General features: G+C 36.1%; 1 protein-coding gene across 6 annotated transcripts in view; it reads left to right on the top strand.

The window, feature by feature from the left end:
* The window catches only part of GTF2I (general transcription factor IIi), a 69,898-nt gene that overhangs the window by 18,734 nt on the left and 33,322 nt on the right, over positions 1-17,842 (top strand). The window contains exons 10-14 of one of the 6 annotated variants that reach the window (XM_087717203.1): positions 2,585-2,650; positions 10,226-10,282; positions 10,912-10,968; positions 13,985-14,047; positions 15,949-16,050. In XM_087717203.1, coding sequence (XP_087573329.1) covers positions 2,585-2,650; positions 10,226-10,282; positions 10,912-10,968; positions 13,985-14,047; positions 15,949-16,050 — 345 coding nt within the window. Of the gene's footprint in view, positions 1-2,584; positions 2,651-10,222; positions 10,283-10,911; positions 10,969-13,984; positions 14,048-15,948; positions 16,051-17,842 lie in introns of all 6 variants that reach the window. The other 5 variants (XM_087717202.1, XM_087717206.1, XM_087717204.1 and 2 more) reach the window with 5 other exon arrangements.

Here is a 17,842-nt window from a genome sequence, read left to right as displayed (position 1 = left end):
GCAGGAACTGGGTATGTCTAGTTTAATAGAAAGAAGGACTAGGGGAGACATGATAGCAGTGTTCCAATATCTCAGGGGTTGCCACAAAGAAGAGGGAGTCAAACTATTCTCCAAGGCACCTGAGGGTAGAACAAGAAGCAATGGGTGAAAACTAATCAGGAGAGAAGCAACTTAGAATTGAGGAGAAATTTTCTGACAGTTAGAACAATTAATCAGTGGAACAGCTTGCCTCCAGAAGTTGTGAATGCCTCAACACTGGAAGTCTTTAAGAAGATGTTGGATAGCCATTTGTCTGAAACGGTATAGGATTTCCTGCCTAGGCAGGGGGTTGGACTAGAAGACCTCCAAGGTCCCTTACAACTCTGCTATTGTATTGTATAAATAAGACCTAACCAGAAAATAAGCCCTGATGCATCTTTTGGAGCAAAAACTAATATGACCCAGTCTTATTTTCGGGGAAACACGGTACATACTTTTTGGATCTTTATTCTGGGTGTAAATTTCTTAAAAAATTAAAAGCTTAAGTAAAAAAAATCATTTGAATGTAAAAATAAGAAATAGAAAAATATAAGTTCTTTTTCAAATTTTGGAGTCTTTTATATACTGCACTACAGGTAAACAAACATTGTTTAAATGGTAATACTCATTCATAAGACATGCAGTAACAGGAAAACCTTGTGAAGAACAAAAATGTTTTATAATATCTGATACAGCAGAGATCTTCAACTTGGCAACTTTAAGACTTGTGGACTTCAACTCCCAGAATTCTCCAGCCAGCACAGCTGGTGACTAACAATTCTTACCCATTGCAATACGTAAGGAATGTAGAATTGGCTGTGGTTCAGTGTTTCAACGTAGAAAAATCTTGAGCTTTCATTGGTCTATATAGTGATTTGTATTAACCAATCCTTAGATACATGTGGTTTATCTGCAGCTGTAGAAATACAGCTGCCAACCCACTTGGCAAATGTCAAGTGGGTTTCTTACAGATTGTTTCTATCCATGCTTCTTAGTTGGACTGAAATAAATATGTACATACTTTGTTTTCGGTTGATTTTGAAAATTGAGTGATAGGCTAGATTAGGGTTTGATCTGATAATTCTCAAGAAGAAAAAAACCTACAATTTTCTGTCAATAGCAATAATAGCAGTAGACTTATATACCGCTTCATAGGCCTTTCAGGCCTCTCTAAGCGGTTTACAGAGAGTCAGCATATTGCCCCCAACAATCTGGGTCCTCATTTTACCCACCTCGGAAGGATGGAAGGCTGAGTCAACCCTGAGCCGGTGAGATTTGAACCGCTGACCTGCTGATCTAGCAGTAGCCTGCAGTGCTGCTTTTAACCACTGCGCCACCTTGGCTGTCAAGGTAGATGAATGGAGTTATAATGGTGATTAGTGCACTTGGAAAACCAGGATAGGGACAAATCATTGTTGCTACGAGTCAGCACAGACTTCAACGGCACACAATCAGTTATTTATAATAGTGACATTGTTGAGAGTCCATTTGTTGCATGAACTTGGGCTTTAACATGTTAATTGCAGTTACCATATTTTTCGGAGTATAAGATGCACCTTTTTTCCTTTAAAAAGAGGCTGAAAATCTTGGTGCGTCTTATACATCGAATGCAGCATTTTTTGCCTCCCGGAGCCCCGCCCTCTTCACCAAAATGGCTGTGCATACCCTTATGGAGGCTTTCAGAGAGCTGCTGGGGAGGGCAGAAATGAGAAAAAAATGGACCATTTTTTGCCGCCCCCAGCAGCACTCTATAAGTCTACATAAGGCTATGCACACAATTTTTTTTTGACAAAAAACGAGCCCGTTTTTGCGAAAAACGGGCCATTTTTTACTCATACCCCCCCCCAGGAACACTCTGCAAGCCCCCCCCCCAAGGCTATTTATGCCTCTCTTTTTTTTTTGAAAAAAAAAAGGTCCATTTTTGGGAGGTTTGCAGAGTGCAAAAACTTTTTTTCCTTTCGAAAGCTCTTTAGTTAGAGTGACTTATGAAAATTAGATTGATCAAGTTCTGTGCCAGCAGAAACAAAGTCTTAGGTGCTGCAGATTGTCAATGATTTCTTTGTCCAGCACATGGATAAATACACCTGGAAACATCTACCTACCTATCTACTCTCTCGCGCGCCCTACCTACCTACTGTATTTCTCTCTCTCTCTCTATCCCTCTATCTACCTACCTACTCTCTCTCCCTATCTATCTACTGTATTTCTTTATCTTTTTCTATTACTCTCTCTCTCTATCCCTCTACCTACCTACACCCTCTCTCTCTCCCTACCTACCTACTGTATTTCTCTTTCTCTCTCTCTCTATCCCTTTATCTACCTACTCTTTCTCTCTCCTTACCTACCTACTGTATTTTTCTTTCTATCCCTCTCTATCCCTCTATATATCTACCTACCTTTTTTTTAAAATTGCCTCTTCAAAACCTTGGTGCATCTTATACTCCGAAAAATACGGGTAACTCAGAATGTGTTGATTTTTTTAATGCATATGAAACAGCAAAGGGTGAGCATTCATTTAGATTACTAATTACCCATGCAAATGGAATATTAATTGTTTCTATTTCAGGACTTGAGATGGTAACAGTTAAAGAAGAATCAGAAGACCCTGAATATTATCAATTTAATATTCCAGGTAAACCTGTGAACCTTCTTTTATACAGTCTGAAATCTTGAACGGTAAATTATGCAGGCAGAAAAACTGAATGAAGGACAATGTAGTTGGAAACCAAAATAGGGTTTTGGTTCCAGTATAATCATATAGTATTTGAAGCAGAACTTGTTTTGGGTTAGGTGAGCCTTATCTAGTTCCAGCTCAATTGTGTGCTGCATTTGCTCCCTAGGCACTATTGTCTATGCTCCCCTCCCCCTTTTCTTAAAAATTGAGAGCTGTTTCTGAGTGTTTTAAATAAATTAAAGTTAAGTATAATAACTATCCTGTCGATAGTCAAACTTACTGCCAAATACCAAGTATTACAAATCTGTTGTGTTGGAGGGAAGAATGGAAGGATAGTCTGCATGGGGCAATGCCATATGAAAGTTTTATATATCTCAACACTTTATATCGATTCTTATTAATGATAGCTATCAAAAACTATGTGGGCTTGTGTACTTTATTTAAAAGACACAAAGTCACTCTTGTTAGGGACTATAACTTTGGTCTGCTTTCAAACAGCAAAAGTCATAAAAACACCATAAAATCTGCCAGTTCCTCCCAACATCCCATATATATATCAATAATAACTTTATCAGGCTCTACCGCAATGCTTGACATAAGAGCCGGTTTTTCAAGGCTTTCTAGAAATCTAGATGGATAGTAGCTTATCAAAGTTCAGGAAGAAGAATGTTGCAAACCGTAGGAGTTACTATCAAAAAGATACTTCCAAGGTTGAGCTAGACAGCAGAAGACCTTCCACCTTATCTGTCCTGGTGAAATAATCCGCTTAAAAATTACAGAGATGATACCTAATACAAAATAAAAAAAGAAAACCACAGCAATTATTTTTTAAACTTAAGTGTATTCAAACTGTTTTTGCCCTCTTGTAATATCCATTTGGAAGTAGCATCCTGACTGCAAGCAAGCTGTACATACATGGTGTAGTATGGTTTGGCTGACATTGTCTACTTTGGCATACAATTAAGGACTAATGAAATGTGTAAATTTGTAATGTGGCTTTTGCAGTAGCTGTATAAAAATTATTCTGAAAACTATTTCAAAGGATAGCATCATTCAACTTGCCCTATTGGAGACATAGGTAGCATTTAATTCAATAAATAAGTAATTGTTGAATGATCCCAGCCTAATGTAGTTTCCTGGGGCTAGGGTTTAAAATAAAGGCACAGAATTGAGTAACCTTTAGAAAGGTAACCAGGTCTAAATCTGATTGGTTCTTGGTGGGAGACCACCTTAGAGCCCTTTTTTTATGTCACACTAAATTTTAAAATGGAAAATTAGGGTTTTATATTATTAAAAATTGTAGTTTCATTTCTTCCTTCCATAATTTACATTTATCTTCCAGGAGGCTATTTTAATGAAAAGCTAGTCACGTTCAGTATCTTTTGTCAGGGTATTTCTTCTTTCTCCTTCTTCTTTCTGCTGACCCAGATGAGAGTTTTACTGGTTTATAGTGCCCTTAAAAAAAAAAAGACCCATTCTGAGCAAGATGCTCTGCGAGGAGACAAACATTGAGGATGAACAATGCTAACTGGACAACTGTCCAATTGTGACCCGTTGCCTAGTGCTGGCATTGCAAAACATCACAGCAAGGTCGGTTTGCACCAGAATGCTGAAAATAGTGTGTAGCTGACAACAGAAACGGTATAGGATGGAAGTGGATGTATATTCTTTACAGAACCATATCAGGCTTTGTTTATGTAACCAAGAAATAACAACATAAAAAACTGCTTTGCTTACAGATACCTTCTTTCATGTCTCAAGGATAATACTGCATTGCTCCGTTCCCCAATCTCCTTTCTATAGTCCTTGAAGCCTTCAGTTATAAGAGGCAGTAATGCCTTTATAAAGGGCAAGTGATACATGTATAGGGGTGTGGTTCCTTTGTGTAGACTTTCTTTTTGACTTTATTATATCTTATTTCATAAAATTATATTGTATTTCTTTTATTGAGCAAAACAAAAATAGTTGTGATGGTGATACACATTTTCAAAGAGAAAAAAACCTAAAATTAAAAAGTTTTTTAAACAAGTGAAAAAATATGAGAAAAAATATAAAATAATTACAATTTCAATATATATATAATGCAAATTTATCTAATGCAAATCTTATTGAAGTACATATATATTTCTGTACATTTATGCACTTTTTTTTAACTTGCTGTATTCTGAAGGTCCCATATTTCATTATACTTATTTAAACAAGTGTTTTGCAGCATTGAAAAAAGAAATGTATGGCTCCATTTAGTCAATGGATTGGACATAATTGCACTTATGAAGCTATAGACATACGATTGACTTTAAAAAGTAGCTGTTAAGATTATAGAAGAAAATATGCAAGTCGGCATTTGAAAGCAATTTCTTAATATGTAACTGACCTTTTTCAAGGATCAGCATAGTGCCTATAGAGTTGAGGATTTCTGAAGTACCCCTAGACAGTTTCCATGGAACCATAAATTTTAAGCAAAATCTTTGGTGCGAATCTCATGAGACTTCAACGCATTGTCACATTAAATTCCAAAATTTCATGATTGGTTTTTTTTACAAAATTACATTGCAGAAAACCTCCACCTATTTATTTGAAAAAGGGCATAAAAAGCCCTTCGTGGGCAAGGCATATTTAATTGAAATTTCATTACTGTTCTAAAATGCCTTGAACTTTGATTTAAGAGTTCATCTTGGATAAATGGACAGTGTGCAAGCATATGAATCACTAATAAATGGTCTCAACAGTATAGCCAGAAGACTGAACCCCATCATGCTTACTGTCTTGATGACACTGGAGAGTGTTCCTGCCTTTCTATTTCATTACAGTTTTCTCAGTTGATGGGATTTGTCATGAGACTGATAGTTGATTAAAAGTCCATTCTTAAATACAGAAGAAAAAAGATTGCTGAGTAATAATTGCCCCCAAGAAAATAATTGTATAAGTCTTGCATTGTGATGCTGGCTGAGGAAGTTGTTATCTGTCTTTCTTGCAGCATGGGAAACAATCTGAAATTTAAATAGAACTGAAAAGGTATTCAAAATGTAAATATGCATTCGCTAAATTTGCAAAATATACACATTTCTATGTTTTCTGTGTCAAATTTTTAAAGGATGGACAGAAAAGGATATTAAAAACATACCTCCATTTAAGTAACAGGTCAACAGAAGAAACTTACCAACAGTTTAGTATTATCTGAAGTGACAAACTGTGGTTTATATTGTTTGTTAAAACTGAATTGGAAGCCATGGATTTAAAGTAAAATTTCAAAACTATACAGCTTGCGCTGACCATATAATAGTTGATAGATTGTAATTATGCCCATTTCTTGACTTCCAGAAATTATGTGCAAAGATTAGTGTGTTGAATGAATAGGCAGATTTAAATTATTGCTTGTTTTAATGGTGCTGAAAATGTATGGAGTGCAATATAATTTGCTGTCATTCTAGGATCCAGCGGTAAATCACTCTTGGAATTCTTCACACTGCTGTAATTCTTAATTGTATTTCTGTGTCACATCAAAAATGCTGAATACAAATACTTCCCATAGATGGCCACCATAATCTTCTCATCTATCGTATTTTTCGCACTATAAGACACACTTCTCCCCCCAAAAAAATGGGTGTAAATGTCTGTGTGTCTTTTTTTTTTTATTAAATGTTTTTTAGTTTTAGTTTAAAACTGGTACAACATCTTTCTTAATATATCAATCAATTACAGATAATACAGAAAAAGACAAAAACAACAATCAGAAAAACAAAACAAAACACAAGTGTCTATTATGAAAAAATAAGTATATCAACTGGTTACAACATGTTTTGGTGCTTCTCTTCCGTTGACTCCTATTAATTCAAATATCTTAACTCGAATATTTACCATATCAACATCATTATACCTCCGGTTTTAATTATTATAGTTATTTAAACATCCTTCATCCTTAGTTATGCTAAGGAATTAGTCCATAACACATGCTGGCAGTTCATTTACTTATTTGTAAAATCCTCTATTATCATCAAATCCTCATATTCTATTTTAACTAAACATCCATAATATTCAATTATATCATATATCCTAACATTTTCCCAATATTGATTAACATTTAATTATATGGATTTTATTTAGTTTTTTAATAGTGCTAATTATTATAGTTAATACTCTTTATGTATAACCTAAAGGTATTTTCTCATATCCAATTGTTAGTTATCATATCAACTCCACATTATATACATTACTATCAATATCAATTATTATTCAGCAATATCTGTTACACGAAAAAGCAATTAGGTTTAGCTAGTTTTCAGTTGTATTCATCAATCTATCAACCAATTCCAAATTATATATATTGCTATCTATATCAGTCATTATTCAGCTATATCTATTACAAATTGAAGTAATCCGATCTAGATTCTATTTTAGCTAAACATCCATAATATTCAATTATATCATATATCATAACATTTTCCCAGTATTGATTAACATTTGATTGTATGGATTTTATTTAGTTTTTTAATAGTGCTAATTATTATAGTTAATACTCTTTATGTATAATCTAAAGGTATTTTCTCATATCCAATTGTTAGTTATCATATCAACTCCACATTATATACATTGCTATCAATATCAATTATTATTCAGCAATATTTGTTACACAAAAAAACAATTAGGTTTAACTAGTTTTCAATTGTATTCATCAATCTATCAGCCAGTTCCAAATTATATATATTGCTATCCATATCAGTCATTATTCAGCTATATTACAAATTGAAGTAATCCGATCTAGCTAATTTTAAATTGTATTGTCCCATCTGTCAGCCTGTGTCCCTCCAACAGCAAGATTTCCTCCGTCCAGTAGCCATTCGTTGGATAAATTTACCAAATGTTTCCATAAGCAAGTCCAAACAAAAATATTTCGGCACCTTTGGATTCTGAATGTCGGTGATGAAATAATAAAGTTGTCCTAGGCTTATAAAGCTTCCCAATTTAACTTTAATTCTCAAGGGTGGATTCTCCATTCCTTCTGCACACTGTCTCTTTAAATGAGTCGTCTTTATGGCTTCCCCCCTCCTCTCTTCCTCTGAGATAGACCAGACACCATTTCTCACATTTTCCGTTTGTGTTTCAGGAACATTTAAGCATTCAACGATCTCAGTTTTAACTTCATATTTTAGAATCAATTGATCCAGTTTTCTTTCCAGTTTTTGGTAAGAATGAAAGAGTCCTCTACACGCAGAGAAAAGAGTCTGAAATGAAATCTTAGAGGTATCTTGGGACGCCATGATGTGTCGTAGTTAAAATAGAAGCTCTCTTTTTTTTTCCCCAGAGGCTTCGAAGCACTTTTTACTTTTTTTTTTTTTAGTCTCTTACCGGCTGTCAATCTTATCTAGTTGTAAACAGAACTAGATAGTAAAGTAATAAAAATGTCGAATCGTGACGGGCTAATTAGTAGGAGATAAGTTTTACGATCCACTTAGGGAGATTCAGAGGGGGGAGGGTGTCGCGGAGTTTCTTGAAGCATTTAAGAGGTAAAGTAACCACCAGTCATAAATCCATTAGAAAAGCTAATTCGCCGCTAAATCTTCTTGTTGTTTGGTTTTCAATTAGCTTAATTTTTAACACGAACAGTCTCTCTTGGGTAATAAAATCAGCTTACCAGATGACATCACTTCTTCCATTCTTAGGGGCAACCTGCAGTTTCAGTTAGCACACAGCTAATCCAAAAAGGAATTGGCACGGGGAGTTAATACCCTCCCCCAGAGATTTGCGAATATCTCTGGGGTCCTGGGTCCCTCCCCACCTTCACTGTCGTCTCCGGGACAGCTAGGGTTCAAAGAACCCGTCCAAAAATCCTTTGGTATAGAGGAATTTCAGGAGTAGCCTAAAACTCCATCTTCTCACTGCTAAGCCCCCGTCTGTGTGTCTTATAGAGCGAATATTGCGGCAGGGGGGAAGGGGGGTTGGTGCAGCAGCGGTGTTTGCCGCTGCCATCTGTCATTGCTGCTGCTGTTTGCTGTTGGGGAACACGAGCCTTCGTTGCCAAGCAGCTGATTGGTGGTTGGATCAGCCTCCTGGAATACCACTGATCAGCTGTTCTGGCAGCGGAGATTGCTGCTGCTGCTGCCGCCTATCGGCAACAATAGGCAATAATCCCCACACCTAGAACAGCTGATTGGCGGTATGCCAGGAGACCGATCCAACTGCCAATTAGCTTCTCAGCAAAGGCTCAATTGTTCCCTTGTGGTAGTAGCTCAGTTGACTGGTGGTGGGTTCAATGGAGCGGAGCCCTGACAAGCCATGTGCTGGGGTTGCGACAACGTGCTGAGGCTGACCAGGCTGTTTTCTGTTTGCTGCAAGGACACTAACCAGATGAATACTGGATGGATGCTGGGAGGCAGATTTTTTTCTTTTTGTTTTCCTTCTCTAAAGCTGATGTGCGTCTTAGAGTGCGAAAAATACGGTATTTAGAAAATGTTCATGGCCACTCATCAGACAAATAATTCTAGGTACTAACAATATAGGCAATATAAATCTAATGAAAAATAAAATTAATAGCAAATATAGTAGATGTAAGAGCTGAAAAATCTCACAAAAAATGACAATCCCAAATATGCTTCACAGCTTCTGCCAACAACTCAGCCCCGATGTCTACGTCGGGTGTCAAACTGGTGGTCCACGGGCTGGCTGTGTCACACACAGGCCATGCCCACCCCAGCTCTACGAAGGGAAAAAATGTCTGATACCTCACGTGACAGCAATGTGGTGTGGCAAATTTGACACCTGTCATCCAAGAGAATTGCCAGGTTTTCAAAGCCCTCTGGAAGGCCAACAGAATCGGAGCCATCTGGATCTCGGAAGGGAGGTGGTTCCTTAGAGTGGGCACCATGATAAGGAAGGCATATCTCCTGGATCCAACAGGATTGCATTGTTTCATTGAGGTGACCCAAGCATGCCTACCCCATAACATCTGGTGGGTAGAAGTTACTGGAGACAGGTGGTTCCACAAAATAACTTCTGTGCTTTATGAAGCTTTAAAAGTTGATAATCAACGTCTTGAATGACACCTAGAAGCCTACTGGAAGCCAATGCAGCTTGCTTAGTAGTGGGTTACATGGGTGAATCTTGATGCACTGCTGCCTTCTGGACCAAATGAAATTGCCATCTGTATTCCAGAGAGCCCCATTTAGAGAGTGCTGCAGAAATCCATATAGAAGGTGGCTCATCTGTCTATGGATTGTTCAAGGGAAAATCTGGATTATACAAAACTCATGACTTCTCATGTTAAACCATGCAATTCATTGCAACTTGAAAATTACATCAGAAAACCCATGGGCTGGTATGTGTTTTATACAAATGACATATAGAGGGGGGAGGCTGTAGATGCATTTGGAACTTGTTCATGCTAACCTTTAATAGCGGTTTAAATATTGTTCAAAACCTCTCCCCCATTATAACTATTATTTTTCCTGTAATTGCTTGGTTCAGCTCAGCATGCTCTCATAATGAAAATGGAAAAATCTTAGTGATTTTTTATGGCTGTCTTTATTTGCAAAGCAGGTCCTTCAGAAACTTCGGCGATTGATGAGAAAATCGCCATGGCAAAGTCTTACACAGGTATAGCAATTCACTTGTTCATTATCATGGTACTATTTCTCACATTAATGCCACAGTATCATATCCTGCTTGCCAGGAACACTGTTCATCTAAATTTGATTTCAGATCCATGGCCTGAATTATACTGACTAGTGATTTCTCCCCCTCATTACTTTCCTATTTTGGATTCATTCAGATACGTTGTTTCTGCTTATAGCTGCTTCCTCCTTTTTCCATTTGTGGGAAATAAAGAAACCTTTTAAAATGCCTTTTTTGCACACCTTTCTCTTTTCCATATTTCCTAACCCTTCATATTGGCAAATTAGGAGGGTTAGCAATTCAGTAATACAAAGGAAATCCGTTGGATATAACGGGAAAATGTGTATAGCTACACGCTTTCATCCATTCCCCAGTTCTTTTTAAAATCTATACTCTTCCAAATTATCAGTGACCTAAATACTGTACTTTTGGATTTTCGTTTTAGTTTGACTTTTTCCATAGATTTTTGTTTGCAGTGATCTTGCTGGAGGCTGGATGCCAATGTGCCATAAAACGTCTACTCAGCCTATTTAAGAAACTAATTCTGAAATTTCAAGTGTTGATTAGCATCCTCCACTTTTTTATGATGGTATGTTTATATTTGTCTAAAGGGAGCAACCAGGGTTCCGATTGCAGTGAAGGAACAGATGTGGAATTACCAGTAGAAGGTTAGAAATATGTAAATTTTAAAAAATAAACTCTGGTAAGGTATTTCAAAAATTAAAAGAGCACAGTGAAAACATATCCATTGTGTTTGTGTCTTGCATTCTTTTTTTCATATTCCACATGGTTGTGTATTTATTGTCCTCCCCTTGAATTGTGTTCCCGCATGTTTATTGTGGAAACTATTGAGAAATATTTTCAATATAATCTCCTTTCCCTTTCTCCCTTCTTCCATCTTCCAGTAAACTATAAAAGCTATTTGGAAAGATTTGATAGTTGGTTTCCTCCATTCAATTAGTCTTTTCCATCAACTTTGGTGGATTTTACTTATCTTTTTTCTACTGAGTAGGCAATAGTGCTACTACATAACAGAAGATCTGGAAAGTATGAAGGCAGATAATGTGATTTTTTAAAAGGTGGCAATGAAAAGTTAGATACATGTAATTAATTTACAATTATAATTAAATTTTATGATTAGGCCCGTCTTATTTCAATATTTGGAACTAGGAACACAAGATTTGGTGTAATGAGATGTGAAAAAAAAGTATAAAAAGTTATTTAGCTGTATGATGCTTGCTAATGTGAATTTTATTGAACAGATTTTCAAATTTAAAGACCTTGTTTCTGAAAAAGGATTGTTGCTGTTGCTACTGAGAATGTGACTGGTGCTTGCCAAAGCATATATAAACTTTCCAGTTGGTTTCAGTGCCATAATATTAAGTATTCTTGTTTAATAAAAGCAGAATTGATGGGCTACAAATTATAGTTCATAGGAATATTTCTATTATGGAAATATTTTTTGAATTAACATACTTGTAAACAGTTTTATAAAGCATTAAGCATGTCATTAGATTTAACTCCCTGTTCAAATTTTAAGATCATATTATATTGTCAAATTACTCTGGTTCCTGGGCCTTTTTTGTGCATTGTAAAATAGAATCTGAAAGTAATACTGTTTTGGACTGATTCCAAAGTAATGATACTGAATAAGCCAGCATTTATATCTATTGATGTATTTATTTTGAATGTTGAAGGAGCCTTCTCTTTTTCCTTTGCTTATTTCCTTTCCTTCCTGTTGCTTATTTGGATGGAGTGAATCTGAAAAACTGAATTTTTTGTTTGATTAGATTCTGAAGAGGAAAATTCAGGTGTAAAAGATGATCAACATTTGTATTAAAATAGTAGGCTTAAGTTAACAGTTGAAGTAGCTTATAGAAACTTTTTAGAAATCCTTTGGGGATATGTATAGGGCATTAAAAGATTCTCAATTCTGTACAGTGTAAAATTGCATATTGTTTGGACATAGAATCTTTTCTTGTTTTGTTAGTAACCTTTTATGCTTTGTAGATCACTTTTACCTGTCAGTGTAAAATTTTGAATCTGTTTGGAAAATGCTTATTTTAAAAAATGAATCACTTGCTGTCCCTTCTGTCTCTGATTCAGATTAAAGAGGAATTCAAAAGTTTGTTTTTGTTCTTCATTAAATAGAGATAATGGTCTATTATCCATACTGATTAATCTTTGCTATGGTTTATTTGAAAGAGATGAATTTCAACCTTTGTTCTGTAATGTTGGCTTAGGTCAACATACGTAATAGCAATTGCACTTAGAAGTTTATCCTGCTTCATAGTGCTTTACAGCCTTCTCTAAGTGGTTATGTAAACTTTCTAAAGTGCAGTTTTTGCACTACAACTTGGTTTGTTTGTTTTAATTTCTGCCAAAGGACATTGAACATGGTTAAACATATGTTTGAATAAATTTTCCCTTATTTCAGATACTTTAAAATTAATGACTAAAATGATGGAAACAGTTCTGCTTGGAAATATTAGTAATTTAGTACCTAACATTTGGTTGACTGGGACATGAATTTTATTTCCTACCCTTTTTCATGTTTATTGGAATTTCTTAATAAAGATGGACGTTTTAACGTTATATGCAGGTGTCCTCAATTTATGACCACAATTAGCACTAGAACGTACATTGCTAAGCAAGGTGGTCATTAACTGAGTCACATGCCTGATTTTATGTTTGTTTTTTGCTGTGATGATTAAGCAAATTTTACGGCTATTAAGTGAATCTGGTTTTCCTTGTTGTAAACTACCTGGGAGGATAGCAAAGAATGATCACATGACAATGATGAAAATACAACTTTTGAAAAACTGGTCCAGTGCCAGTTGTAGAGCCAATTGTAGTTTGGAAATATCAGCTCTTTGAATCAGACTAGGTCAAAAAATGCTGGAATTTCTTCTTGTGTTATTGATACAGGCTTATTTCTCCACCAGGCCTGCCTTGAAGAGCTGTGTGGAAACAAATCAATTTAATAATGGAAGTGGTGGAGTCCATTATCCTTGTTATAACCCCCTTCTGTTTTGACTGTTAGAAAGAGCTATTCATTTGGATTTGATATGTTTTCTGACTTTTGGCACTGGGACTAGGAAAGAAAATAAGAACAGTACCTTTTCAGAATGTCTCATGTTGACATACAATGCTGTATCAATACTTTATGATACTTCCATTATATAAAATGTTCCTGCTGATAATCGATGACTTCAGTGTGGGGCAAAAAGTGAACCACTCAGTAGGTTTGGACAGCTGTAGAATACAAATGAACTACAGAAAATACTATTTGCAGTTACAGTTCTAACCTTTAAACAACAGTTGTAGTGTTAACATACATTTTTAGAAATATAACTATAATCATTCTCATTTGTTTGCATCATAATTGTCTTGTGTGAAAATTTGTAAATTTCCTATATTCATCATTTTGAAAATGTTTGACAGCAAAGATTCAGATGAATCTAGAAAAAAGCTATTAATCTTCCTACTTAAACATCCACATGTTTCTATTTTCATTTCATAAATTTTGTGATAAGCTTCTGATAAACTATTTTGACTTCTATGTTATGGGTCTGTTTTATCCATGATGTACAAGATATATGTTGACTTGCCCCTGTCGAGTAAAATCAGTCTTTCAGTGTGTCTGCGCCGTTCAGATTTGGTTTTTTGTTCTGCTTTTTTCAGATTCTTCTCAGCATGCCACTTCTGAAACAAGTGAGGATCCTGAAGTGGAAGTGACCATTGAAGGTTGGCCATTTTCTCAACTAATTTTATTTTGCTCACTTGTTTCAGAAGAATCTCAGTCATGTGGCATTGTGTACATCACTTCTATCCTTCCTCCCAAACCCTTCCCATTCCATAAGATAAATTGTGTTGGGCAAGCTAGTCTTTTGTAAATGCTGAATTTGAATCGTCATGTTTTCTAAGAGTGGTTGATGTCAAAAGGGGGGTGGGGAATACTCAATCTGATATTACTGCTTACCAGAAGGAAGCAATTTCATCAGGTTCCGTTTCAACCGAGGATGCTTCATTGGGCAATGATTAAAACTATGGAAGTTCTCCAGAGTATTTGAGAAAGATCCACTCATTTGATGATCTAGTAAAACCAAAAGACCTGTTTGTCTGTAATGTCCCCACATCATTTTGGTCTTGCTGAGTTTTGTAAGATTTGAGGCAGATAAAACGAAGTGTTTACTTAAGAAATTCAAATGGTAGATTTGGGAAGTAGAAAATATCTTGTGAAGATGACTGCCTAATGTTAAGATCTGATAATGTACCTCAAGGCAAAGTATTCTCAAATCTGTTTCTTCCTGCACTTACCTCCTCTCCACCACCCATTGCCTGTGACAAATTGATATTTTAAAAACTACACAAATCTCAAAAAAGAAAGAAAAGTGAGATGAAAGAAGTTGAAGAACTGAAAGGGCATTCAGATTTTGCAGTTCCACAGTGATAATTACTGTGCTAAGAGCTAAATCTAGTAAACAAGGTTGGTTGAATACTGATAAGACTGTTTAGATGATGTGTGACTTGATCATGCCTAGTTATTTGGATATCCCTGGATGAGAAATGGGAAAATAAGAGGGATTTCTGCATGTGAAGAAAAGTATACTATTGATAGCTTTTCCTGCATGAAAAACAAAAGCACCATGTTCTGTGATGTAGTGTCATATTTTGTACATAAAGTTAATAAGAGTAAGTCTCTCCGTTCAGTGTCAAATTGTGTTATTTTATTTACTTTGTCATAAATTTGAATGGTGTGACATTGTAGAAATTTAAACTCAGAACATAGTTACAATGCATTTTTTCTTCATCTGTGTCTGTTTTATTTCTAGTAATGGCAAAAGTCAGTCTATTAATTTTTTTAAAGTATTCAAGAATGCTAGTCACTATTTGCTAATAACCAACTCACACTGGAACATCTGTTCATTTTACTTTAAGCAGCTGTTGGATTGACCTGGTGGGCAAATTTGGGTTATGGGGAGGAAAAGGGTGGAAACAAAACTACAAGGGCTATTCCTATTTATGCATGTGTATGTTTGCATCAGACATCTTCTTTTTTCTTGCCTCATAACTTTTTAGTTGATAATTGCATCCTTGAATATATAGTTTAACATACTTCTTAACATAAATGTTTTCCTTTTTAAATGTTTTGGCAGACATTATTGATTTCTTTCTGTTTAAAATGCGAGCTTATTCACATTTATTAGATCGCTAGTGACATTTTACACACCGATTCTTGTTAATTTCAGTGTTTATCCATTTATTGCTGAAATTACAACCCGATTGTCTCTTATCCCACCATGTACCAATATATTTATTTGGTATTCTGAGAGAGATTTATATCCTCTAACTTCATGATATTTTTATTTTCAAGCCATTTAATCTAATGTGGTATCTTTATTGGTTGGAACTCCAAACTGAATGGGGTAGGATAGGTCCTTGTTGAAAGTAAGATTCTAACGCTACTGACATAATTTGAGTTTTAAGTGGGAAAGTTAGGATTAGGGTAGAATTGATTAAAAAAAGAATTGATATGGGGATCCTTATTTTGGAATAGTTTGACAGCAGATTATTTGTCATGATTTTTAAAGACAGTGAGATAATGTCAAGTAACAGCTGTGATGCATATGTTTGTCTCTCTGAAGATGATGATGACTATTTACCACCACATAAGAAGACAAAGAGCATAGAACCAGTTAATGATGCTTCCAATGTGGGGAGAAGAAAAGCTAGAGAGTTCAATTTTGGTAAGTTTTAAACGAAATTTTTATAAATCTTTCATTTTGAAGCAGTTCTAGTTTAGACTTATTCACTGGGAAAGTTTCAACAAGGCTAATTAAGAATGTCCTTCACATGACCTATTTTGTTAGATCATCGTGGCAGGATGGTATGCCTGGGAGGGGTGAGCAAATAAAGGTAGGAGTATATGCCATGGGTATATGTGTTGAGAACCAGAATATAGACATATTAAGTTCTGAGAAGGAAGATAGTAGTAAGTGACTAGGCCTTATTCTTGTCTCACTGGGGGATAAGAGGAGAGAGAGGAGAAGCATAATAAGATTTGCAAGATTGCATTATAGCCTATCTCAATATAATTCTAGTTTTCCTGGGGAATGTGGTGCCTGATCTGGTCTATCTCAAAGGGATGATTATAATACAGGCAATCCTTGACTTAGGGCCACAATTGAGCCCAAAATGTCTATTGTTAAGTGAGATTTTTGTTAAGTAATTTTTGCCTCATTTTATGTCCTTTCTTGCCTCTGTTGTTAAGTGAATCACTGGAGTTAATGTTAGTAGCCTGGTTGTTAAGTGAATCTGACTTCCCCATTGTCTTTGCCAGTCACAAGGTCACAAAAGATGATCACAAGATCTTGAGACACAGCAGCAGTCATAAATATGAACCAGTTGCCAAGCTTCTGAATTTAGATCACATGAGCATGGGGATGCTGTAAAGGTTGTAACTGAAAAACAGTCATAAGTTACTTTTTTCAGAGCTGTTTTTAACTTTGAACAGTTACTAAAGGAATGGTTGTGAGTTTAAGACTACCTCTATAAGCAGAGTCACACAAGGCATAAATGTAATCTCAATTCCCGAGCTAAAGCAAGCAGGAACCCGTGTTGTGCAGTTGTGATATAGGAAGATGCTAGAGATGAAATACGACTTAGTGACAATGACAAAGGGATTCTTTCAAATTGCACAAGAGAAGGCAATGGTAAATTAAGCTGTGTGGTAAAGCCAGAGTTACAGGAGGGAGAGGAAAAAGAGACAGCAGAGCTTGGAATGGGCCAGGAGAGAGCAAAGTCAGACCTTTCCTAGAAAGTCATAGAGTATATCTATAATTATTACATATAATTGCTTTAGAAATTTTATATTGAAAGAGTGGTACCTAATATTCAGTATGGATTTGGAAAAGGCAGAGACATGAGACATTCCTGATTCATACTGGACTATTCAGAAAGCCAAAGAATAGCAAAAATAAGTCAGTATGTGCATTGTTTATAGAACGATCTTTACTTGTCAATCATAAAAAGCTGTGGAATCTGCTTAGAAAAATGAGAAGGGGTGGTAAGGTGAAGGCTCCACGAAAGCAGATCCAATACAAGAGATGATGCCCACGGAGAGGGAGCTGGTATGATTGTCAGGGAGAGGGCATGGGGGGGCAGTGCAGGGAGGATGTGCGATGGAGGGTTGAGCAAGGTATGTTTGAGAGATGCCATGTATGTTAGGGAGGATGGGTGGAGGTACCTAATAGTGAGGGTGCTACACAAGTGAGAGGGTGTGTGTAAGAGGCACTGTGTGGGCTGGGGAGAGTTTGTGGGGGTGATGAGTGCATTGGTCAGGGAAGGTGTGTAGGGCTGCAGAAGTTATAGGCATAAGTCCAGGGGTGGGGGGAGTCTTACGCCAACAATGTGTGACCTTCTCTGCTGGCTTCCCCATTGACTTTCTAGGAAAACTGGGAGGGAAGGTTGCAAATGGTGATCACATGATTGTTCAGCACTAAGCAGCTAGTCATAAATGTGAGTTCTAAGGATTGGTTG

Source organism: Thamnophis sirtalis, unplaced genomic scaffold (genome assembly GCF_051295495.1).
Source record: "Thamnophis sirtalis isolate CommonGarterSnake01/CBP01778 unplaced genomic scaffold, rThaSir2_p1.2 scaffold_6, whole genome shotgun sequence".
NCBI lineage: Eukaryota > Metazoa > Chordata > Lepidosauria > Squamata > Natricidae > Thamnophis > Thamnophis sirtalis.
This window is presented reverse-complemented; position numbering and strand designations above follow the sequence as displayed.